This window comes from Aythya ferina (genome assembly GCF_964211825.1).
Source record: "Aythya ferina genome assembly, chromosome: 1".
NCBI classification, from domain to species: domain Eukaryota; kingdom Metazoa; phylum Chordata; class Aves; order Anseriformes; family Anatidae; genus Aythya; species Aythya ferina.
The window spans coordinates 130,979,364-131,005,643 of NC_140296.1; the positions used below are offsets into that span (position 1 = coordinate 130,979,364).

At 40.6% G+C, this 26,280-nt stretch overlaps 2 protein-coding genes across 3 annotated transcripts in view; both read left to right on the forward strand.

Annotated features, from left to right (window-relative positions):
- The first annotated feature begins 2,800 nt into the window (after positions 1 to 2,800).
- On the forward strand, positions 2,801 to 12,965 carry LDHB (lactate dehydrogenase B). Its single transcript, XM_084506108.1, has 8 exons — positions 2,801 to 2,954; positions 3,109 to 3,240; positions 6,465 to 6,582; positions 7,055 to 7,228; positions 9,308 to 9,481; positions 10,750 to 10,867; positions 11,702 to 11,825; positions 12,611 to 12,965. Exons 2-8 carry the CDS (start codon positions 3,115 to 3,117, stop codon positions 12,776 to 12,778), a joined length of 1,002 nt encoding a protein of 333 aa, XP_084362234.1. The 5' UTR covers positions 2,801 to 2,954; positions 3,109 to 3,114; the 3' UTR covers positions 12,779 to 12,965.
- Positions 12,966 to 25,554: 12,589 nt separating this feature from the next.
- GYS2 (glycogen synthase 2) overlaps positions 25,555 to 26,280 on the forward strand; it is a 49,696-nt gene continuing 48,970 nt past the window's right edge. Inside the window, exons 1-2 of one of the 2 annotated variants that reach the window (XM_084506109.1) lie at positions 25,555 to 25,673; positions 25,810 to 26,043. In XM_084506109.1, coding sequence (XP_084362235.1) covers positions 25,923 to 26,043 — 121 coding nt within the window. In that variant the 5' untranslated portion in view covers positions 25,555 to 25,673; positions 25,810 to 25,922. Of the gene's footprint in view, positions 25,674 to 25,775; positions 26,044 to 26,280 lie in introns of those variants that run through there. The other variant, XM_084506110.1, reaches the window with a different exon arrangement.

The following is a 26,280-nucleotide window of genomic DNA, read 5'->3' on the forward strand; positions in this document are numbered from 1 at the left end:
AAGGTTACTAGGCAAATTTATTTAGACTGTGTCCCTTAACACTAGGGTTTGTTTTTCTGAAAAACTCTGCTTCATCAAAAATGCCAACATTGCCAAACTTGAGCTGAACTTTGAAATTGTGACCTGTCACCACTAGGCCTCCTGTTTGACCCTGTCTCTTCACTTCCCAGTGCCTCAGTTCTCCATCGTCTGAGAAAATAATTAAGCAAGTAACTGGAAGCAGAAAGGGGGAATAATCTTCTTTCTTCTTTTGACCTGCACCTGCCCTATCTATTTATATTGCAAGAGCTTCAAAGAAAGGATTAAATACCCTCTGCTTTTAATACTGCCAGCAGGACAAGGCCTTATCAGAGCCTTTAAGGTCTTTCAAACAGGAAAGTGGCCTTTCCCTCTTAGCTTAATTACAAATGCTACTGTCATAACTAATTGTTGAATGCTTGTAATGCAAGAGAAAGATCCAGTCCAAAGAGCATGTGATGCAGTGGTGAGCGCTCCTCAGCAGGGATGCTGGCAGGAGGCATACGGACCCGTGCTCCAATTCAGGAATGAGTGAATCTTGCTCTCAGATGCCCCTGGCCTCTCCTCCCTCACTTACCTTTTTTTCTTCCTTCCCCCTTATTTTATTAAAGTCCAGCTGTACATGTTCCAGTTCCGATTATACAAGATAAACTGTCTTACCCTGACTTTTCACTGTATGATTTTAATTTCTGTCCAGCTCCCACTTCATCTGCAATTAGGAAGTCTTGAATGCATTTTCTTCAGCCACTACCTGAAGTGCCATGCAGATGACTTAACTCATTCCTGTCTCTCCATGGCACCCTTTGCAATGCCAAACAACATAATGAAGTAAAGTAGGTCACAGCTAGATAGTAATTTAAAGCCAGCACGGATCTGTACTGCTGCCCAGAAAAGCAGGTTTCACCCTTTCGTCACCGCTCATTCTCACCAACTCTCCCAGGCTGGCACCAGCATTTGTTTGGCTGCTTGGTGAGCCAGAGGGAATTAATCCAGTGAGTGCTAACCTGGCAAAATAATTGGCAAAAAGATCAACAAAACTTTTAGCTGGGAACAACAACAAAAGGGCAACCACGGTCTTAGACAGCAAGGGCTAGCCTCTGTGCCTAGTCACTTATTTAGGAGGACTCTGGAATCTACCCTTCTGTTTTCCTTCTCATAAGAGAGAGAATTAATGATGTGTGATGAGGCATCTACAGCATTTTTTTTTCCTGGTGAAATTGGAAATGTATGCAATTCAGTGTTCTACCTCTACTTTCTCTCTTGACTGCTACAGAGAAGTCATGTTACAGCATCAGGAGAAAATACTTTTTGCTATTCTTTCCTTCTGATTCCCCATGCATTGGCCCTGCAGGAATTTCAGCAAACCACTTCCTTCTTTCCTGTTTAGCAACAATGGCAAACTGTATACCCAAAATTGTATGCCCAAAATATCGCAATGGAAAGCAAGAGAATGGTCAGAGGAAAAGCATGTCATATCTTATTTACTGTTCTTTAGAGTGGTTGATGTGCTTATTACTTTAAAAAGGAACAAAACTCCATTCACACTCTGGGGACTCAGGCTCATTCATTCCATGGCCCCTACATATTAAAATTTTAAAGTGATTACTGGGATATGGCACAATAGTCCAAGATACTATGATGTGGGTTGGGCCTTCTGTTGGAGGAGGAGAAGGAGTTAGAGGAGGAGCAGAAGAAAGTAGTAGGAGGAGGAACCATTGTGGCACAGCATTGTTACATTCCTTGTTCTTGCCAAAGCCTGTGTGACTTCAGGCATGCCATTGTCCCATTAGGATTTATTCAACCACAAAAAAAAATAGCTGAAGTCAGCTGCAGGGCAAAACTCAGAGCACAAAAAATCAGATACTGTAACTTCAGTAACTTTGCCCCAGAATAAGACAACGTAAAATGCTTTATTTGTGCACGACTCTTTCTTTGCAGTGATTCCTCTTAACATTCCTCCTGGCAAAGTTAGTAGCTCTGTGAAACAGAGAACACTTTCTCTACGTGACTGTGAAGGTAAACTCAGAGATGTGAGGGCCTCCATGTACATGACAAGAACAAGCAGTGTCCTTTATGTGTACAGAAGTCAAAAGCAGGACAACAGCCAGCTCACAGCCTGGGGCGTAAAGTAGGGTCTATTTCCAACACGGTGCTGCCTGAGGCTTTGCGCTATACTGCACAGCCTGTTTCCAGCTCACATAGGGCTCTGCTGCAGGTGACCTTGGGCTGGCTTCCGACAAACTCACTCCAGCCATCTGCGTGCCCTCCCTTGATCAGCAAAAATAACCCAGAGAGGGACAGCGTTTCCCTTTTTTTCTGTGAGGCCGCCATGCAGTTGTACAGGCCAAACTAAGCAGGCTCCAGCTTTCCTTGTGCTGCGGCAATGCCTGGCTGCTGTGGGCCAATGCTACAATAACCCTTTGTTGCAATACCCTTTGGTGCAGTGACACCCCATTGCAATAAATCCTTGATGCAGTGACACCCCATTGCAATAAATCTTTGGTGCAGTGGCACCCCATTGCAATAACCCTTCGTGGCAGTGAACCTTTGTTGCAGGGACCTCATTGCAGGGACCCCCTGTTAAAGAAACCCCCATCGCAGGGACACCCGGTTGCAAGGATCCCCCCCATTGCAGGACAAGCACCCCCACAAGCCCTGTGGCGGCGGGCCGGCGGAGATCCCTCCCCGCTTCCTCCAAAGCGCCCCAAACACGAGAGAGAGAGAGACGAGGGCCAAGTGCTGCCCCCGTGCCCCCACAGCGCCCACCCTCCGCGGGGCCCACCGCCCCTGATGGCACTGGGGCCCGCCCCGGGGGCGGCGGGGGGCGGTGCGGCCCGGCTGGTTGGGGGCCGCCCCTTCCGCTGCGGATCCCTCATTGCTGGGCCCCGAGCGGAGCGGCGGCACGGCTCTGCATCCCCCTGCTCGCAGCACAGCCGGTGCGTGCGGGCCCAACCGGGCCGCCGGGGATCGGGCGCCCCGGGTCTGGGAGGGGGTGGAGGGAGGGCGGCCGTTAACGGATGGGGGCTTGGTACCGAGTGGGGTGGTTGTGGGGTCGTGTCCCGCCGTGCTGACCCCAGCCTTCCTCCCCAGGACGCCATGGCGACCCTGAAGGAGAAGCTGATGACCCCCGTGGCCGCCGCCAGCGCGGTGCCCAGCAGCAAGATAACGGTGGTGGGCGTCGGGCAGGTGGGCATGGCCTGCGCCATCAGCATCCTCGGAAAGGTACGGTGCCCTGCCGCCTTCAGCCATAACCCTAGCCGCACCTGGCCTGTTCCGAGCCCTCCTTTCTCCTTTTTTTTTTTTTTTTTTTTTTTTGTTTTGCTTTTTAATATACGCACCTTTATTTCTTTTGTAACAAAGCCGGAGGCTGCCCAGTGGAGCTCCGCCACTGAATAACGAGCGTGGGCGCTCCCTCCAGAAGTCGGTGCAGAGCATGGGAGGACTGTGCGCCCTTGCAGCGTGCTCTTAATGCATCTGTGCCCTAATCAAAGGAGCTAAAACATTACTGCTGCCTTCAGTGGGCTTCTTTATTTCTCTTTAGCTGGTATTGCCTGGTTACAGAGGTGTTATCTGTAGTCTTCAAAAATTAAATCTGAACCTAGAGATTACTCTAATTTCTGTTTACCTTTTACTAGGTAAATCCCAAGTTGTGGTCTTAGACCAAAGCTTAAACACGTAACAAGGATCTTTGTCCATTGCCTTTTGTTTTTCTGTGAATACTGTGACCAAGTTAAATTTGATTCTTTATGTTCTTCTTTAAGAAGATGAGTGGGAGCCACAGACCTTATCTTTCTTCCTTAGAAGACGCTTATGCCCTACCCCCTTGAAGTGGTAGATCTTGCATCAAGTAGCTCACAACATTGGGATCGAAAGTCTTGCATGTGCTACTGAAACGGTTGTCTCTTATTTGGAGATGATCTGTTCTCTATTATCCTGAGGATGCATGTTTTGAAGTAGTGATTTTAACTGTGAAAAAATGTTCAAGGGCTTTGACTTGCTAATATTTAAGCCTTGGCAGGAAGAAAAGATGGCAGTAAGTAAAGGCCATTGTGAAACTAAGTACTGAATAGAATTTAAACTTTTTTAAAAGTATGTAACTTGTAACTAAAGCTGAAAGGTAATGGGGGAGAGGACTGTTGCTTAAAAACTACAGATATAGATATGAAAAGAAAATGCTTTCCTCAAACTTGTTTGTTTTTGAAGCAGTGCTGTAGCCTTTAAGGGTAACAGACCAGAAATCAGGTAAGTTACTGTGAATTTGATTACAATCCATCATCTGCGTGCACTGTTGTGCACTATGCAGGATCAAATTGTGCTCTCAGAAGTCTAGTTTTACAGTTGCTGAGATATATGGACCGAACCCAGAATAAAAGCCAGTCTGAAATCTTTCAGTCTTGATTATGGCATAATGGAGTTCATTACCTCTGGGCTTCTGCTATTCTTATTCTTTTGCAAGTGTCAGTTGTAATATAAAATGCTTTTATAACAGAAATGTGACTCTTGTCACTGAACTAGATGTGACTAACTTCTGCAAGGTGGTTGGCTGCCCAAAATGTCTTCTGATTTTGTTAAACCATAGCATTAAACTTTGTACCTAGCTTCCTGTGTGTTAATATTTGGACACAGTTGGATTTTAGATGGCTTTGGATTTTATGTAACTTAATGTGCTAATACTAAGTTAAGTTTACTCCTGTAGTATTAATATGTACATTTCAATGACACTAAAATTCCATGTTAGTTATTTTTAGCTCTATTAGAAACAAGTCACTGTTGCTGTACCATTTTAGAAATGGAAAGACCTGCAGTCTCAAGGCAACTGTTCTTAATGAGAATATTTTAAGGTGTTTCTGATGGTGATTATGTAGACTTCAGTTCTGTGTGTGCTAATGGCAAGCTGAATTCCCTAGGCAACGTTGATGCAAATTCCTGAAGTCAGTTGCTGGAGTTATTCCAGGTACTTCTCCAGTTCAGTGAGCAAACTGGCTCCTTAGCCTGCAGAGTCTGATGCAAGATCTATGCTCAGGACAATATCACTAGGCAGTGTGTGTAAAAATGTATATATAATCACACTTCTGCATGCATTCTTTTTTGAGATTCAGATTACGTATAGTTTAATGCTGGTGACTTCTGTTAAGGATACTTTTGATAACACGTAAATAACAGACTTTTACACTCCTTTCAAATAGTCTGCAGGGTAAACTAGTGAGTATACAATCACAGAATGGTTTGGGTTGGAAGGGACCTTTAAAAATCATCTAATTCCACACACCCTCCCCCCTGCTGTGAGCAGGGGCACCTTCCCTTAGACTTTGAGGTTTTCCTCCAGTACTTAGTCAACTTAGTTGTGAAAGCTAATTGTGCAAAAAAAAAAAAAAAAAGCAATGGACTCCAGTGTGATTTTTTAAATCTGAAGTGAAAGACTTGAATAAGTGAAATATACCTGCTGTTGAACACTTTTCTAGATGAAAACAGTAAATACTGTTACATGTTCAAAGTGTGTGGTTGATGCTAATAACTAATTTTGATGTGAAATTAGTATTGCCCTTTTTATATGAAACCAAAGAGAAGCTTGTTTGATGTGACACTTTCAACAAAAGAAAAATGTCCTAACAACTACCTTCAGATGGGATACTGACAGATATCTAGGAAAACAGAGCTACTAATCTGATTCTCAGTATAGTTTACTGAAAAAAAACTTCAAAGTATAGTGGAATTTACAGAGTTAGCTAACACCTACCTCAGAAGGTGGTAAAACTCTGTAATAGAAGAAAATCTTTATTCCACCCCTGTGTTTCACTGTTGTCCTGTTCTGAGACTACATAATGTTGTTGTCCAGCCCAGTTAAGTTGGGAAACAAGCATATATGACTAAATCTGTTTTGCAAAGCAACAGCATTGTAATAGATTTAATGGAAGAAAAATTAAAGTTTGTTTTCCCTGATACTGTTTCCTAATACTGAGGAAAATCAGTCTGTTTCCGTTCTATTTCTTGTTCAATAAGTTGAGAGATTTTTTTTATAAGAAAACACACTTATTTGTGAAGTAGTATGGTGTTAGGTGTCTAAACATTAAAACGGGCTTTCTTTTTTCTGCTGAATGGGTTTATAGGGCTTCTTATAACTCAAAGGTGCAGCCATTTTTTTTTCTTTCTAAAAAGGAAAAGTCATGAAGTGTGTACTGGTAAAGGGGTAGCAGCACACTAAAAGCGACCTGCAAGTGACACTTCAGAAAGTCTGAACAAGGATGCTAAATTTGTTCTGAAGTAGCATGTGACTTTGTTCTGGTGTATCTTGTAGTAGCACCAAGGTAGTTCTGTCCTACTGGTTTGTCTTTATAGAGTGGATGCTTCCAGATGTGTATCATATTCACTTAAAAGGTTATATTGCTCAACTCGGAAGTAACTATGGCTAATAATATATTGGTTCCTTTTAAATTTTATTTCTTCAGGGTCTTTGCGATGAGCTTGCTCTGGTTGATGTTTTGGAAGACAAACTAAAAGGAGAAATGATGGATCTACAGCATGGGAGCTTGTTCCTTCAAACTCATAAGATTGTGGCAGACAAAGGTGAGCCTCAGAACCTTAAATTATTTTATTAATGCTAGTATTATGTAAATCTAATAGTGGAGCATTACTGATATTATCAGGACTCAGGATTGGGCACCAAAATGATTAAATTTATGAATCGGGGTCAGGTTCCAGACTAATGTAACAATGGGAATGGTTCTCAATTCAAGCTTTCTTAAATCTCTAATGGTCAACTTACTATTTTAGGTGGTAGTTACGTAAAATAGTTTTTTTTTTTTACTAGTGAAACACTAGTACTTTGTAGAAGAAATAATGTTCATTTATGTGAATAGTGGAACTGAGATTCAGAGGGGTTGAATGTATTCTCCTGACCTGTGCGCTGATCTGTTGAGATGTCTCATGTTTAGGTTTGAGTATTGGCATAGTGGAGAGACTACCCAGAATACCTGTGTGAACATGATGCTGCTGAAATTAGTGATAAGTCTAAGTATTTTTCCATGCTTGATTGCAGATTATGCTGTCACAGCCAACTCCAAGATTGTGGTAGTAACTGCAGGTGTTCGTCAGCAAGAAGGGGAGAGTCGTCTCAACCTGGTTCAGAGGAATGTGAATGTATTCAAATTCATCATTCCTCAGATTGTTAAATACAGCCCCAATTGCACCATTCTTGTGGTTTCCAACCCAGGTAAAACAGCTCTCTAAAGTACTTATGAACTAATTCTGGTTTTGGAAGACTAGTGTTGTTTCCATAATCTTTTCAAATAGAAGTCTCATGTCAGAAATAACTGTGGATGTCTGCTATATAGTTGTTAACTAATATAAAGAGCACAAAGTGTAGAACACTTATTCAGAATTACTCATAGTCTGCATTTTAAGAGTGTATCTAATGGTAGATATTTCAGTTCTTTACTTGCATTGGCTTAAGAAGTAGGTAGCTTTAAGTTTCTCATTCTGAAGGTTTGAATGAGCAGGAGACATTCACTTAGCTCTTAAGCTGTTTGCAAATAACTTTATCTTTGGATATACTACGGCCATTCTTCAGATTGAAGAATTTACCCTTTTAAGATATAAACCATGCTTGTTAAACAATTGCAATAATACTGAAGTAAGAAAATACAGCTACATCTGTATTTTCAGGGAAGAGTTTCTTTGTGCTGAACAAAAATCGTGGGCTAAATATAATAAGTTATGAAAGATAATTATGCATGCTCACTTGTAAGTAATAACTACTAATTGCACAGGGAAAGCTTGGACATCTGGATGCCTAAAGCTGCTTATAAACATCAGTATGCTCTGTAGGAAGTCTCTGTAGGACTGTCTTTGCTTGATTCAGCTTGATTCAACTTGATTCAACATCAGAGTAAAGCCATTACTATAGAGCCCTGGCAATGAAGTGAGACTGCTTTTAAGGCTGATCTGACAGAGCAGTGCATGTAAAACTACCAACTCATGGTGTTTAAAAATTAGCTAGTGTACAAGCAGTACTAAATACTGGTGTACCAAGCAAGTAGTTACTATGCAAGTACAATAACATGGCAATTTTAAACTTACCTAAAAATCAAGTCACAAATCAAATCGTTCCTGTTCTAGCAAGGCTGAATTCAAACTAAAGACCTGTCCTATAGCGTAGCTGCAGGGGGAGAACTGCACACTGCTTTTCTGGAATTGTTTTGCTTTGCTTTCTCTCAGAATGTGTGGAATTGTCTTGTACAACTAGTGGGTGTAGTGGAAACTACTGTGAGCCCATTAGAAAGGACTTCAGGAGCACTGGAATATGACAGATCTGTCTGGGCTGTAACTCTTAACACTGTCCATATCCTGTCCCAGGTGGAAAGCCCTACTGTTGATGAACAGTAAGATGACAAAGCTGTGACCAGAACTGTGATGCATCTTGGCATCTGGAAGCCAGAGTGAATGTACTTATTTGAAAGGGAGGAGCTCCATAGTCTATACATAGATTGCTCTGGCCCTGGCAGGAACTGTGCCAGTTGTGGCTCTAGGGAAGCAATGCCTAGTGGGTATGCCACTTGTAGTCTCAGTACAGTTTGCACCTTCCTGTTATGTGCTTTCAGTGCCTGAGTAAATGATCTATATATAAATACATTCCTCCTGAGAACTGGCTTCTCCTTGAGTTTTGGAGTCAGAATTTATTGTTGTCTGATCATTATTGCTGCTTTGAGCTACAGAGATAGGTTGCAGCAGACAAGAAAAACCTTAATTGGTTTTTCTAAAACTATTTTTAGAGCCACATGCAGCCAAAGCATAGAGCTCATTTGGCTTTCCATACTAAAGAGGTATTCAGTGCGGAAACTGTTTAATGAAGATGTGTTCAATGAATGAATCTCATAGTATATAATTTTCGAATTTTTATTGTAAATTGTTCTTGCCTGTTATTGTGAAGTGGAAGGTGGCATTACTTCAGGAAATCACTTGACTGTCTTTAGATGAAGAATTCTGTCTCAATTCCAGATGCCCTAGGGGTCTAGCTGTGACCAAAAAAAGCTCCTGCAGTTTTGGCTGGTAGGATATTTTATATCCAAAGGCCTTCCTTAATATGTTTTGAGTGGTAGCTAGATGGGTCCTGAACTTAGGTGATATATTCATCTTAATCCTGCAAATAGGATAGGTCTAAAATGTGAACAATGAGCCTGTCTGTGTTTTGTGTCCTCTTGATCGCCCTACTGCTTATAGTAAAGTGCTTGCTGGAACATTCTTTGTGGTATATGTGAACAGTTTCATTTACTATGCATGCTCTTCTTTTTAGTTGATATATTAACCTATGTCACATGGAAGCTAAGTGGCCTGCCAAAACACCGTGTGATTGGAAGTGGCTGCAATCTAGACACAGCTAGATTCCGCTACCTGATGGCTGAGAGACTTGGTATCCACCCAACCAGCTGCCATGGCTGGATTCTAGGAGAACATGGTGATTCCAGTGGTAAGGAGCAGTTTTTGCCACTTTGGGATTAAAAAACAGTGTTACAGACTGAGGCTGAATGTGTTATAAAAATCTGAAAACAGATGTGGCTGATCTTGAGTGACTGGCACTATACTGTCACCTAATTAAGATCATAGGACAACAAAGTCCAGGAAAGTTCAGGAAATCTAGCTATGCCTCTTTCCTGAAAGTGATTCAGGAGGTATAATTAAATCCTGAATTGAAAAGACCAGTGTTCACCAATCTTGTCCTGTGTCCTAAGGACTGTAGTTTACCACCTCATCCTTAGTTTTTGTAGAATATATGGTCTGCAACATGATTCTCTTCTGAAAGCAGTATTAGTTTGTACTAGGTGAGTGGCAGAGATTGTTGTAAACAATAGAAAAGGCTTACAATCCAGATTCAAGCTAACAACTATTCCTTCCCTTATTTTGTGATTCTCTTCCATGCTATTTAAAGAGGTTTTCAAAAGATAACTTTGGAAAATCATGAAATCAAAGAAGCTTATTCATCTTGGTTTTCATGTTTATTTCAAGCCTGAAAAGATGCAGCAGAACTTCTGTCCAGAAGATGGGTGCTGCTTTAAATTGTAGTACTGTTTTTGTAAGGGAGCCATATCTTCAATGGCACATTGCATTTGATTAAAGTAGTGTCTGATCAACTACAGTACTAACTGAAGCCAGACCTGTGCTGTCACGAAAGCAGAACTTGGTTGAGTATACACAGAGCTTGTTCTGCTTCACTTTCATCTGCTTTTGCTTTGAAGTAACTAAAAAATTTCCTGGTTACTGTGCAGGAACAGGGGAGAGTCTGATGTGAAGAGAATTGCAAATTCTTCTCTTGGTATTCTAAGTTTGCATATTGCTATCCCGTTATTCAGGGAAATAGAGTACAGTTCTTGGAGAATATCTTCATATTGATTTGTGGGACAGCAATTACATACTTTTGTAATTCTTGAATAAAGCTAGTGTTAAAGGGCTGAACAACTAAGATGTGCCTGTTTGCTCAAATTTGAGGTTTCTGACTTGAAAAGTACTTGTCCAGAGGACTCAAAGTTCTGTAGTTTAATCTGTACCAGTACTAAAATCTCAAACTTGATGCCCAGAGTCTTCAGAAGTAACCATAGCTAAATTAAAATAGAAAACCTTCTTTTCAAACTATTGTGGTTCTAGCTGCTATGACTTTATTTCAAGTTTATATTAGTAAGTAATCCTCTGCTTTGCTCAGTGAAGTGCTGTGAAAACTTATGTCCTCTCTCTGTGTTGTAGTGGCTGTTTGGAGTGGAGTTAATGTGGCAGGCGTTTCTCTCCAGGAGCTGAATCCTGCCATGGGAACTGACAAAGACAGTGAGAACTGGAAGGAAGTCCACAAGCAAGTGGTTGAAAGGTACAGTAACTTAAGGAATTGTATGGATGCATTTGATACTACAAATAGCATTTCTGCATGCTGCATCTCCATTCTGTTGCAGCTTTAATGCCCTCATATTAGGAGGGGTTGCATAAGTGAAAGTACTAGTTTAAGCACAAATGCAGGATTTCAGTTGGTAAGCTTTATTTTCCTGCAGTGCTTACAACTCTTGTGCAATGTACCTACTTGAGTAGTGCAGGGCTTACAGAACCAGTATACACTTGCATTTGTGCAAGTAGCTTCTTACATGGCTATCCTTGTACAAAGAGAGCAAGACAGTAGGAAAAGGTGATATGTTTTTGTGAGCAGAGCATTGGAGTTGAGTCTTAGGAAAACTTTTGACAAATCACAAAAAAAGCTGATACTTACGTCCCTAATTTACCTGTCTCACTAAGCTGGTGTAAAGCTTTCAGACACTGGGTAAAACAACTAAGATGGGGGGGTGGTATGCAGCTCTATGTCTACTTCATCATTCTGAATACATTTGGAATATCTAAGCCATTGTCCTACTCATTTGAATAAGGAATCTGTTTTCTTTTGTTTTTCTACCTTTAACTAAAATAATATTTCGCACATGGAATCTATGAATCTTTTCTTCAGCTAAGAGAACAATAGGGTTTTGTAAATATACATATGGGGTAATGTAGACTTTATCTGTTATACTGTAATGCTGAAATGACTTAAATGTTTTAATTGTAAAACTTAGCATATCAGGGAGTTCTTCAAATGGGAAACCTTTGTTTATCTTAAGGTGTCTTCAATATACTTTTTGGAATACTAAATCTTAATGTGACTATTTCAATGTTTCCTTAGTGCCTATGAGGTAATCAGGCTGAAGGGGTACACAAACTGGGCCATTGGCCTTAGTGTTGCTGAGCTCTGTGAGACCATGCTGAAGAACTTGTGCCGAGTTCATTCAGTGTCAACACTGGTAAAGGTAAGAAATGGTGGCTAATTGGATCTTCTAGTTCATGTTTTCATTGTGGGAGAAACTAGACTATGAAAAGACTAAAACCGTTGGCAAGGTGATGTGCAAAGGAAGCTTTGTTTAAAAAGTATTGAGCTTGAAATGTTATACAGGGAACTTACTGTTGTAACTTTTTTCTCTTCTTAGCTTATCCTTAGTTTGGCTCCAGACTTGTTCTAAGTGCTCTGTACTGTCTAGTATTGTATTACTCTTGTGTAAAGTTTGCTATGCATGGTATGCAGCTTCATTAAAAAAATCTCCATGCAAAAATAGTAAACTTCAAAGAGGTCCAGCTGTGATTCCTCAAAACACCCCCTAGCAAAGGTGGTAGGGAAGAGCGTGTCCTGTATAGCTGATATATAGTTGCCTGCATTTAGTCTGCACTAGTTGCATAATCCCACATGGAGGAAGGAATGTAAGCAAACTGAATTTACAGCTCCCTCTATAGTCAGGAAACAGAGTTGTCACTGCAACATACCGTAATCCTGTATCTCTGAGACTTGTCAACTGCTTGTTGGATATAAACAAAATCAAGGCTTTTAGAGGTGGAATTTCTGAAGTCATCTATTTCAGTATTGCTATTTGGTTTTAAATAATAGCTTTTTGTACCTTCAAATACATTGACTGAACTTTCTGCAGGCTGTAAAATAAGCCTGCTTTCTGCAGGTTTTAAGACCTTCTGTCAGAAAGATTCTTGACATGCAAATCTGGGGTTATGGGTTTCTGTCAGTAATGTACTATTTTGTTTGTGACAGGGCATGTATGGCATTGAGAATGATGTCTTCCTGAGCCTGCCTTGTGTCCTAAGTGCCTCTGGATTGACCAGTGTCATCAACCAAAAGCTGAAGGATGATGAGGTGGCTCAGCTGAAGAAGAGTGCAGATACATTGTGGAGCATCCAGAAAGATCTCAAAGATATGTAATTCACAAGTGTTAAATTCCAGCAATAGAAAAACAGCGTGTTGTGTGCAAATGTGGGCGCTCTACTCACTATACATCTCCATGGTTAACATTTAATGCTCTTCCAGACTGAGCTTTTGTCCACAGTAGCTAAACTTATGCTTGCTGTAACGCACAGACCTTATGAACAAATAAAGTAACTTTCAGGCATGTTTTGTCCTAGTGACTTATTTCTGGTATTTCTAGTTTCTTCTAAATAAAGTATTCTACTTTCATGTAGTCTGTGGCAGACATTAAAGGATAGATGTGTGGTTTTAAGGTTAAAAACAATGTCACCTGTGGTGAGATTTCACTAATACAGTCTTACTGTAAGCTGTTTCTGTATGATAGTTTCAGTCCATATAATGATTTAAGTGTAGCTTATGCCCAAATTCTTATATCTTTACTGCTGAGTAGAAATTGAATAGGGGGTTTCCCTGTGGGCCACCCATCAAAAGTATGCCAACATTAAGGTTTTGTTTACCACTACCTACGGAAACCTAGAGAAAGGGTCCTATAGATCTAGAAACCTGCTGTGGGAAAAACACTGTTTACATTTCTCTTACGTTAGATTCACTTACTTGCCTGTTACTGGTGTCTGTTTTTCAGTGATGTTTTGTATCAGTAAGCTTCTCTTGATTACTGAAGTCCCAGTGTTTAGTTGGGCTGGAGTCTTATGGTCATAGATTTGGGCCTTAAACTGCTATGTCCAATTTTGGAAGCTATACAAGTGTTATAGAAGAGAACAGATTCCTGAAATATCCTTAAGTTTTGTTTTCTAATTGTTTCTGTGCACTTACAGAATTGACAATAACCATAAAATAAATAAAAGGCTGAGATAAAAGGGTGATAAAAGCAAGTTGCTGAAAATTAAACTCCTTTATTTGTGACACTTGCTCTGAACAACATTCATGAAATATCCCAATACAGAAAATACAAAAAGATCTGGGGGTGGGGGAGCAGAGACTTGGAATAATGAAGGGTGTCAGTGGAGGACACTCACACAGCTTCATGCTGTTCCCTTGGGTCCTACTGCTGGTCACTAGAGAGAAGAGACCAGTGTCTCCTGCTTTTGACAAAGCTCTTGACCACAATGAGGCTGCCTACCAGCCTTCTGTAAACCAAGCTTGTACCACAGGGTCTGGCTGGCCCTTTCAGCTGCCAGGGCAACTTTGCTCAGATAAAAGATGAAACTTATTCTCACTGCTAAGCCAGTTGTCTGAGGTTTGGGCAGTTGTGAGTGTTCAGTGCTCATGTTTATTATGTGACTTTTTGGCCTCTGTCCTCTGGAAATTGCTGACTTCATGAATTTATCAGCAGGAAGGTCCTTTTGCTACTTAATTTTTTAAGCGGAAGTCAAAACGACACTTTCATTTTGTTTGCTTAGTGATTCTTTAATACCTAAACAGAAAATAAAAAACAGTGAATGCCTTCTAGTATGAGACAATACTATCAAAACCAGGTAAACATGGATCTGATAATACAGCCTTATGATACATTAAGGACCTAATGTCAGGTATAAAATATTTCAGTTGAATCTTTTCCCTTTTCCAAATTACTGTGGAAGACAATCCTGGTGTGGACACTAGCAATGTCAGAGCCTTTTTTAGCTCTATCATAACACTGAGTAGTGGATGGAAGCACTTCCAGAAGTATGTAGGTAGCTTTTGTAGTTTCTCTTTAAATAGAACACCCAGCAAGCTTTTCTGTAGTGTGTAATAACTGATACCCTGTGATATATCAAGTATTACACAGCCAGTGAGATACCATGTATTGGGATGCTAGTGACAGTGTTATTTACAAAGGGTATCACAAGAAGATCTTATGAGAGATTCTGTTCTCAATCACAAGCTAAATGCCAGACTATTGGTAGGATGGGGGGGAGTCAGTCTCTGCTGTCAGAACTCAGTGTGAAGATCTCACTGGAAGTCTCTCCACACCTGGATAGATTGACTAGCTCAAGTTCCTACTAAAAAAAAAGTTCATGATCAATTGGTGTGGTGTTAGCAATGACTGCATGATATATCCACCGGCAACTTTCACCTGAGCACATTTAGCTGGTTACCTCTGTGTAGTTCTTTTCCTGCTTTGTTCTTCCTTGTGCTGTACTCAGTTAATGCATTAATTCAAAACTGTGTTGTGGCATGTTACTTTCATGGGATTCTTGAGACTGGTGTGTGTTAAGAGGCATCAGCTCTCTTAGAGAACAAGGAGTGGGTCCTTTTTCTTTCCAACAAGGAATTTTTTTAAAAAGTTCACTCAGCTGCAGTAAACTGTCATTTGACTCTGATTATATCAGCATGCATTCCTTACCCATTAAAGAGTAGTGTCATACCTTCCTTGCTCTGTGATCAGCAAGCTGAGACCTGAAGTTGATTGTGATATCTTGAAATTAACATGGGAATCACTGTTTAGCTGGGAAGCTAATTGTCACCTAGTGTCTGTTAACTGCTCCTTAAACCCCTCAGAGTCCACAGAGGTTTGTTTGCTAGTGATCGTAAAATCAACAGAATTGCAAGATCTTTTGTGCCTTGACATTAAGCAGGTGAAGAGCTAACAGCTGTTCCTATCACAAGAAAGCACAGCATGTGATGAAAAAAAATATCAGAGTATACAGATGAAACAGGTAATTGAAAGAATGAGGAAATCACATTGATCTGTGTGCCAAGCAGTTTTCTTAGTACATCAGCAGCCTAACTGTACCAATTTCTACTTCTAGGGAGATGATGATATGAAGGAAATAAGCTGAGAAATTTGAACAACAATAGAGTGGCCTTGTATGTGTTACGGGAGGGATTGGTTCAAAACTTCAGTATCAACAAGCATCTCCACGAAGGTGATTTTGAGATTTTTATTAATAAACTCTTCAGATTATTTTTGGTGTTCACTGATTTTTTTTAAGCCATCTGCATTAATTATACTGTAATTATTTGTTATTAGGGGTCTTATCATATAATCTTGCATCTTCATTGCAGTTGCATGGCTGTCAAATAGCTTCCCTACATATGTTTAAACAACAGCAACCTATCACCTTCTGTTACTTGGATTTCATCTGTAATATAAACTTGTATCAAACATATACATTCCTTAATGACTATATTGCTGTAGTACTTTTCATCTACTTTTGGGTTTTGAACATAATAATTATCCTGTCTGTTTTGCTGATAGGATAGCTTGCTGATACGTGAATTTTGTTCTTGTTTCATCCTGTGAAGGGTGATGCACATTTTTAACCACATTCCTATGTGTCAAGTGGTACCTTGGTCTGAAAGAAAATACTGTAGTGCTGTTGGACAGTATGACAAAGTAAGCAGGAGATGCAGTAGAACACTTCAGAAAGCACTGAGGACAACTTGCTTGACTCTTACGATCGAAGACTGGTAATTTTATTTTGATTGCTGTAAGGACCTAGATCCCTTGAATTTTCACATATATAGACACAGAGTACAGAATAGAAAGGCAGTCTGACTACTCTGCAAGTGTCAGGCAAGAGACAAGCAAATATTGAACAATAGAAAGAGGAGGGATGTTACAGTCAGGGTTGTAACAGGACCAGAATGTAGTCCTCTGTGTTACGCTTAGCCTTGAGTGTATGCTATTACCACTATATTTGTATCATGGCTTTACAAAGAAAACAAACACTAAGGAGATAGAGCTCAAATTTTCTACCATCCACACTTCGAGACAAATGAGTATGTAAGCATATCTATTATACCTAAATATTTTTTCTTATGAGTCCTATCCTATAATCTTGTACCTTAACTTCATTGCGGTTGGATAGCTGTGGAATAGCTCTCCCATGTATGTTTAAACAGAAATCTGTCACCTTCAGTTACTTGGATATCCTTTGCATCCTTTGTTTTATTACTAGTCTGCATAACAAGAAACTGTAAGCTTAGTAAAACATCAGTGCTCTTTCTGGTAATCAGACTTCACCCAAGCAAGAAGTGGGCTTGTTCGGCGCTCATCTGTAGTGTTGTACCAGCTCCTCCTTTAGTAGTCAGAGGACAAAAATGGGTCAGGGAGTTGGAGGCAGGATTAAATAGTGAAATAGTGTTAAACAGAACATACAGGTGTAGAGTGATGGAGATGTTTTACATACTCATTTTGCTAGACTGGTAGCGCTTATAGGACTTTCATAGCACCTAACTTAGAACTGTGTTTTGTGATAAGTAGGTGACTTGTGAGCTAAGCTGACCACAGAATTGCTGTTGCTGTGTTTACATACTTCACACTGGCATTGTGCTGCAAATAAATGCTGTTTTCCTCAGTTTACAAATATAAATCAGACAATTAAGCTGCACATTCACAGTGGTCTGTAGATGCTGAACTCTCAACTAGTGTCAGTGTGATAAGGAGCCCCAAAACATTTAGGTCAGATCCTTATACTGTGGTCCAGGACACAATATACTAGCATAACTAGGCATCTCAGGGCAGTATTTAATTTTTGGTATTTCTTTCTTCCACGAGCAGTTCTCCTTTCATTCATGTCTCTGGATCCAACCTTTTATAATTCAAAACTTTCAAAGCTTTTCAGATATAGTAGACAGGGACTTCCTAAAATCCACACCAATCACTGTGGTGAACTACATTTGTATAAACCATTTCCTGAGATACCATTGCTTTCTGCGTCATTACACTGTGCAAGCAAAGGAGTCATGCAAGTAATTAACTTAGATGGTCTATTGGAGATTTGACTTATGAGGCCTGGATTTGCTCAGTGTCTGAAATGAGTAATTCACCTGCAAACATAAGTAACAACTCACAATCTGGCACATCAATGGATGTGCAAACTAAGGTTTCTAAGTAAATATTTTCTCTCTTACACTCTCCTCTTCCAGAGCTCTTCAAACCCTATTTAATTGTGTTTACACATTCAACATCTGAGCTAAAAAAAATCAATAAATTTGTCAAAACAGAATGAAGGTGGATCCCAATCAGCAGAAAATTCTGGAAGGTAATATTCATAATTCTTGCTCTGTAGGATGTGCTAAATGAAAATGTAAAGGGAAGAAAAAAGACTTTTATATGATACAGGTTCTCTCTGTGCTACCAAATCTTTATTTCAGACAATGAGATAGAAATGCTATCATATCAAGTCTCTGTTCATTTATCCATCTCCAGTGCTATCACTGTGAATGAGTAGGCATGAACGGCATCTGTTAGAATCGCATCAAACTTACTTTCCTACCCCTATATAACAGTTGAGTAGTCCCTGATACTCTCGGCATGAAGATCAGTCTAGAATAGTATTTGTTGACATTCTGTTCATTTTACTAAGTTGTTTTTTCCCATGGTAAACTGTCATGCAGTAGAAGGAAATATTTTTATTTTTTTAAATTACTGGGCTCGTTCTGAATGCTCTCGTATTTTTTGAAAAGATACAAGAAGACGAATAAACAGAAACATGTTTTTGGACATGCATAGAGAACATTCAAAAGCAATAGAGAGGTTCTTAAAGAGACAGAAAAGATGTTAAGACCATACCCACCTTACAGGAAGTCCTTATATTCCACTGAGTAGGATTTATGTTCATGTGGATTGTTGAATGGGGTTACATTTCAGCATGTATCTTAATGCTGATCATGATCATAGATAGCTTTTTTTATTATTATTATTCCTGATTAAGCTCTTACTATACTATAACAGAGCAAATGGAAATGTCTCTTTCAGTACTACACTTAGGAGTTTGCAGAACAGTCTTTCAAAGCACAGAAACCTGGGAAAGCCTTTGCAGCCACAGAAGTAAAGTGATGCAGTCCTGCCTGCTTGGGGAGATGAAGATAAGCTCTGTGAAACTGAACTGCCAGCGCTCCAAGGTCACACAAGATAAAAGACATGTATTAAGAACTTGCAACTAGCCTGAGCTTTTTAACATTTCTACCAAAAACACTCACTCACTAAAAGAATGTCCTTTGTTTTTTTTCCTTCATGTTTTACAAAAAGAAAGGACCATGATTATGAGAAGAGGTATGAGTAAAAAGCAAACTCCCTGTATGTTAGGCAAGTGAGGCTTCAGTCTCAAGTGTGATTAGCACTTACAATGAAGAAAAAAACCACCACAAATTACGCCAACATACTAACAAATCCCAAAGCTAGATAAATACGACACAATCTGTGCTGACCACAGAAAACAAGTGTGAAAGCTATGCACGTGTGTGTACATCTGTGAAAGTGTTTGTGTCTTTGTCCATGGGTCTGTGTTCTAGATGGGAGGACGGCACCATGTACAGTAGAGAGGACAGGCTAAACAGTGTTAGTCTTGCATTTTAGTGCTAAGTTAGAGACACATCATAAATCACATGAAAAATGTTGGTGTTTCTCAGAAATTGTGTTTACATGTGCCTATGTGCTCTTACACGTTTATCTCACAAAAGAACTTGGTGATTTTTTTTCAGTCTAATACCCAGCACCAGTCTGGAGACTCCCTCTCACAGAATGTGGGCTGAATGTCCGTCCTTCGTGAAGAGATCATTTCAGATATCTGAGGTGAACTAAAAAGGGAAACAATCCCAAATCTCTACTCACATGGGAAAATGACATATGCAATTCGTAGCACAGCTTTTATGCATTTAACAGTTCTTGGTCACTGCTGCATTTATTTCAAACTTTAAATGGGATGGCAACATTTTGATTTGCTTATCCAAGTTGCAGGATCCAGCTTACTTTCTGGCCAAGCTACCCTGGCATCTTTTTCCAAAGCCAAGTCCAAAAGGATTAAAAATAAAATTGCCTGTGGTGAACTGATGTCTGCAGGATGACTCTCATTCTCTCTCCTGGATGAAGCAGCAGAAGTCACAATGCTCTGCAGAGCTGTGAATGTCAGCCTCGCAGATCACTCAGTATGAACTCTTTTTTGGGGTGTCATGGAGTCCATGCACTACTTGCCTATTTGGGACAAAACTATACCATAGTTTTACTGAGAAAATTCCAATGTTGTCATATGACTTCCTGTAACTTAAGGTGCTTCACCACCTTGTCCCCCTGCTGGCCATTTCACAGGGTTGCTGCACTCCAAGGGTCAGCCACCCTCCAACAGGAGGGGAAAATTCCCCACTCATGAGATGTGGAACATAGGATGTGGGAGGTGTGGAACATTTTTTGGACTTGTACAAAGCAGTGGCGAATGTTGTTCCCTTGCAGCTGAAGATGCTGAGTTCAGATAGGTAATTAGGGCTGTCCCTAAGGCATTTCTGAACTCCCTGATCTTTCCTAAACTCTGTAATGACCCTAAATCTGCTAGAAAATGAGCTAATCAGAGAGATCAGCAAAGAGCTTTGTCCTCCAACATCTCTCTTCTGCTAACAAAGTCAGGGAACACTCAGCTGAGGGCTTAGTAAGCCTCACTTCTCATGATATTTGCAGAGCTCAGGAGAGCACATGTAGTACAGGTAAATGGTATCATATCGGAACAGACCAGCTGAAGGGTTCCAATTCCTCAACAGTTAAGGCCCTGATGATCTGATCTAAAATGGCAGTCATTGCAAGAAAAGCAGTTGGCAACACTGAGAAGCATTCCTATGCTGTTCTGAATAACAAGTTCCTTTTACTTTAATAGATATTCTGCTGTGGTAGGAAAACAAAATTGTTTAGCTCTTTGTTATGCCACATGACTGTTACTATCCTCTCATCAGTAATTACGATTTTTCTCTAAAACTAAATTATTCCTTTCATAGCAACCTAAATGTCATGAAGACCTGATTTTTTTTTTTTTTTTTTTGAGTATTTTAACAGATACATAGGAAACATTTTGTAGTGCTGTTATAAAATAGTATCTATCAGTCTGTGCCTTCAAGGGGCTTATAACCATAAATATACAATTATTATTAATATGTTTGAGATTGAGGATTGAGTACAATTTGAGAGTATCAAAAACAAATGTTGGTAGTATATCACTTTTAAAGAGTGGATCTTATTTGTAGGGGCATAAAACAAAACTCAGCCACTCTCTTTCTCATTTCCTTGTTTCTTTATAAGAAACTTTCTTTATAAGAAACTTTCCTTAAGTTTCTTTATAATGGTTTGTCTAGCCTTGGCAGCCCACACTAGTGAGCTCCAAGAGCTCACTTTATTAAATATCCTGTCATTGCTCTTCATTTCCTCTCTTTCCTGCGTTTCTCAGCTTGAAGTAGGGGCTTTTCTTCCTGACAAAAATCCTCCACTTTGCTGATTGTCTTTTGATTCTCTTTCCATGCTCTTCATAAAACTAAGGTTTATAAACCAGGATTTAGTAAGAAGCACTAAACAGCCTTTTGGACAAAACATAACAAAACAACACAGCACAGATGTTGGATAATCATATTAATACCATCAGTGCCACCTACTGCTCTATTTCTAAAGTACAGTGTGTGTACATAATTGCTACAAACCATCGTAACTTCCTCTTTATAAAACTTAACTAGATGTTTATGAATATTTTAAAAATCTATGTCTGATTTTTTCCTACATTTGACCTAGACACAGTTCTCATTACAAACTCCCACATATTGAGAGTGTTTCTTCTCCAGAGTGTACTTTCTCACTTGCAGTCAGGGGGGTTGAAGTTGATTTTCCAACAACAAACAATGTCCAAAGTGGTTCTTCACAAGGGACTGCGTGGTCTTTGGTCTGAAGCCAACATCCATAACTCACTTGCTGGGGTGATGTGCTGAGTTAGCTTTTGCAGAAAATTTTAATCTACCCAAATAGAAGGAATTAGATCAAAGCGAGTGGAGATGACAACAACACGGGAGGTAATGGTTTCAAAAAGAGCCTTATATAGGGCAGAGTGCATGTCATTGTCCCTGTCTATATCCACAAAACTGTAAAAGATTTAAAAAACAACAACAATACACATATTGTACAATTTCTCTTCAAAGACCTTTATGCAGCCTTCTTGTCTAGGATCCTTGCAAGCAATAATACTTCACTTCTGTGGGTTGAAAGAGAATTTGGTGGGATAACAAATGATGCCTATCTGAACTGAGTCATCTTACATAATGCATTACCAGAGAGCCTTTGTGTACTTAAGATAAGAGTAATAAGGGAACTGAAAGACTGGACTCAAAACCAGTTTCACTGGTTTCTAGATTTCTGGAAATATTTTCAAAATTGTTATATTTTATAAACTACTATTCTGGGTATGTTTCCATCTTTCAGCAGTTGTCCTTTCTGATACGTTAAAAAGGAAAAAAAAAAAAAAAAAGGTGTAGTCACACCCTGTCTCTATGACAAAAAATGGCACATTGCTTTATTGTTAACTGTGTCCCCTTTTTACCAATTGTACCTCAATGCACTTGGCATGGAAGGTGACTATTCTGTTCCTTTCTGCTCTTGGTGACTGTCCCTCCACTGAACATACTAAAAGTTTGCCCATTCTTACTGCCAGAATATAGCTTTTCTCCTAGAGAGCTCACTTTGCTATAGGATCACAGGCACAGGCATTACCTCATTAAGGACAGTAAATGTAAAAAATTTCAGATGCATCATAGAGACGCCAAACTTAATCATAGCAGGCCATAAATATAATGAACAGAGCCTTTTGCCCTCTAGCAATTAAGACCATTTGCAAGGATGAAAGTTTTTGAATGGGCTGTTGATCTAACCTTTCCTATGCACTTCATTTGCTTTTCCTTCACTAATAATAAAAAGCAGGTATCTGGGATGGCACTATATGATAAAAAGCTTCATTAAGACAAACAGATCAGATGTACTCAGAATATGAAGGAAAACTAACGTTCATAGTGCTATTGAGCACTTTTGGTCAGAAGAGCTGAAACGCTTAGAAGCTTGAGTATCATCTCCAACTCCAGAAAGGTAAAAACAAAGTTCAGAAGAGTTTCATGAGTTGCCCAGGCTTACACAATGACAGTGTTGCCAGTGGTTGTGAATTTTCTCATGATGTCTGATGATTCTTGCAAACCCATTCTCCAAGGCCTAAGGAGTTACATCACGTTTTTCCAACTCCAAAAAGTAAAAGTATCCCCCAACTAGAAACAAAAGCTAGAGAGGCATGATGCTTAGGAACCTGAGAATCACAGACTACATAAAGAGCTTAAAAAATGTATTACTACAACTTCAGTTCACTGTTCTAAAATTAGTCACATGTTTTCTAGGCTCATCACAGCTTTTGAATGCTTGGGGACAATGGTATGTTAGTGAGCCAGTGTCACTGTTCATCTGGCATCACTGCTAAAGGTTTGCTTGCCATCTGTGGAGAGGTAACTGATGTGGGCAGGATAACTTCAACATCCTGACTGTGGCTCTATAAAGGACAACAGGACTCTGCCAGCAGTGATAATGGGGCTCATGCACCTGGAAACACAACCATTTTTCCTCTGGAAAGCTGGAGCTTGTGGTAGTTACTCATAATGAGAGCCATCAGGCACAAGTTCCTTGGGCATGGATCTCATTTTTGCTCTACAGAAGTAGGTATGTGCCACCTAGCACCATAAACTGAGCCACTGACGGTTTTGCTGGTGGATGGCTCTGCCTGGCATCCCTTCACCGGCTGGCGGTGTGGCCTAACATGGCTGCCTCAGCTGCTCGGCAGCCCACGGGCTGGATGGCAGCAACAGGGCCCAGTGAGCCAGTGACCCTGACTTGGAGTCAGGCTGTGGGCTAACCCTTTAAGATGCCCAGTTTTGCAGTGTGTCCGTTGACACTGGACTGATGAAACCCTGTGGGATTAGGATGGGCTTGTGTGATAGTTTGTTCTTGCCCTCTCAGCTAGGATGGCATTTTTGAGGCTTGCAGCCTTGCCCTCAGGGTTTCCAGATAAAAGTGTGACTCAGCAAAGTTGATGGTTCAGAAATGAGGGGACCCTTAAAATATAACGTCTTTTTCTTCAAATAACATGAGTTTTAAGCTATAGGATGATCTGCTTTCCTACTTATTCCACATAGTAAAAAACACAGCTTCTCCAAAAGTAATGATTCTCAGCTGGGCTTTTTTTCATGAAGTGATAAATAGCACAACTCCAACCACTGAGACAAAAAGACACGCAGCCCTGAATCTTGCCGTAGGCCAGCAGTAATGTCTTCCAGTTAGCCTAGAAAGAAAATCTTTTTATTCTCCCAAAGTCCAGCTGGGCCTGTGGGTGAAGTGGCACAGCATAGCTGAGCCCTTCTGGCAGCTCCTCTGACTGGAAAGGCAAGGCACGATTTGTTTTCACCTTCCTATCTCTCCTTATTCACCAGCAGTGCTGCTCTGTCTCTTTGGACGCTTACCAGGCTCTTTGCTGAGCCAGCTCTATTTCCTAACTTGTTAGAAAGGTTTTCTGTAACCTTAGGTTAGTTCTGAGAGCTGCTGTGAATGCCGTCTAAGTGCAGAGACAGCATGAGCAGTGTCAGTGGAAGAGTAAGTCTTTTGGTGATAATTAGCTGTTAAGATTGGCTCAGCTGTGTTATTGTATTACATTATATTTGTATTGTATTGTATTATATTGTATTATATTATATTGATTGTATTGAGTGATTGTCTTCCAACAGACATGCATGCAGTCCCCTCTGCTCATTCTGGGCTGAAATTTGCTGCCTGGGAAACACTCCTGGGTTGTTTTCCAGCACCTTTTGCTGCTGGTAATGTCAGCTTCTCTCAAGTACTGCGACTACTGATTCACTATCATGTAAACCACCATTCTTGCAGTCTGGCAGCACAGTGAGAATATAAAGGGAAAAGTAAATGGTTATGCTGTGACAGAAACATTGGCCTAAGCCATAAGTTCACCCACAGCTCACGGAACTGTTTGTTTACAGTGTTCCCTAAATTTCTGTCCTTATTTCACAGAAAGCTGACCTCTATATGCAATTATGGGTATTGCAGTATTTATTACTGGTTCTTATATTGTAAAGAGTAGGAAGTCATGCTTTTCTTACACAGGTGAGCCACCTGTCTTCTAAACCAATCACTTTGGACTTGTTTTGTCTATCTGTGCTACTATAAAGTCCACACTTAACAGTGCAACATTATTCTCCACAATGCTAGTGATGCCCTGGATCTCACGTGGAGATTTGATCCATGCTGAATTCCAGATTTTGGTCAGGTTGTGGTCTAAGCTCAGAATCGGATTCGATCTACACAGCTGTCCCAGAAACACTGGGCTCTCAGCATAAGCACATAAGTATCTTCCCAGCAGGCAGCTGCTCTGTGGGGCTTTGAGGTTCTTAGGTTGCAAGTTGGAACTACAGCTCTGCAGGTGTGTGTACACAGCTTACAGTATCCCAGCTCTGTGCTGGAGCAAGACAGGGCTGTACTCTTTCCTGGGCAGAGAACCTGGGCCCAGAGGCCAGAGAAGAGCTGTGGCATAGAAAAAGAGAAACCAGCTGGAAAATAGGGGACCAGACCTGCAGAGAGGGCCATCAAAAATGTGTGCCAAAGTAGGGACAGAGCATTTGTGGTTCTGTAAAAGCTCTCGAGGCTGCAGGTTTGTTCTAGAGCAGAATGAAATCAACAGCTTGCACGGAGCAATAGGGACACAGCTGGAATTAACTGTGGAAAAAGGGTGTGAGGTAAAATAGTGCTTTGGGACTGATGAACTGAACAAGAATTAGGTAACAGTGCCTTACTTGGCAAGTCATCTAAGAGATATCTTGTAGAAAAAGTCTACTTACCCAGCTAGTGAGTGGCCAGCGGACAGAGAAGGTCCATGAGTGCTAACAGGCAGGGTGTATGTCAAGGGGAGGACTTGGGGGGCTGGACTCTAATCAGGTGGTGAACTCAAAGTGTCCTCCCTACTGGAGTTTGCTCAGGGCAGTGCTGAATTTACAGCTGTTGAGTTTCAGTCATTCCTGAGGTGGTAGCTAGTGAATGCTGTGGCTGGGAAGCTCAAAACTATTTTTTATGTCCCTCTAAGGAAAGAAGGAAGAGGCCTGGTCCCAAAACAGTCAAGACCTTTCTCAGGTCAGTCTTAAATTCTTACCTCTGCCCGCAGCTGCTTCTCAAGCCTTGAGGATTTCACTGAGCCAATTTAATGCTGGTGGTCAGACAGTTTAAACCCATTAGCTGCCAGCTATCTGAGTAAATTTTCTCCTCCCAGCCCAGTGCACTAGAAGACTACTCCAACCAAAACTGCAGAGAATTGCCACATTAACCGAACATTTGATAATAACTCTTGTGGCCTGTGTGGTGAGTATTTAAGGGCTGAAGAAAATGCCACTGGCTAGATCACTCTCCATGACCTCTCTTAATGGGCTTCCTCAGTGGGAGGATGAAGACCTACCAGTGGAAGATTTGTTGCTCTTTGAAGTTTCTTGGGAAGTTACCAACAAAGGTTTGTACAACACTCTGAGGAGTCAGCATGGCTCTTTTTATGGAATTTGGGGGAGGCACGAAGGACTTGGGCATTAAGGGCATTAAGGGGATATTGGGGAAGAGCTGGCTGCATGGTTGTATTGGAAGGAACAAATGTGGCATCCGTATGTGACTATGCTTGCTGTGTGTGGGCTGCATCTGTGTGTAGTTGTATGGAATGAGCGTGGTAGAGTCAGGATTTCTCTGTGTTTGTGTG

Excerpts from the sequence above, each read along its gene's own strand:
- LDHB (XM_084506108.1), top strand. The coding sequence starts at position 3,115 with ATGGCGACCCTGAAGGAGAAGCTGATGACCCCCGTGGCCGCCGCCAGC. Across the intron at positions 9,482-10,749 it reads AGAACATGGTGATTCCAGTG|TGGCTGTTTGGAGTGGAGTT; the intron begins GTAAGGAGCAGT and ends TCTGTGTTGTAG. Across the intron at positions 11,826-12,610 it reads CAGTGTCAACACTGGTAAAG|GGCATGTATGGCATTGAGAA; the intron begins GTAAGAAATGGT and ends TGTTTGTGACAG.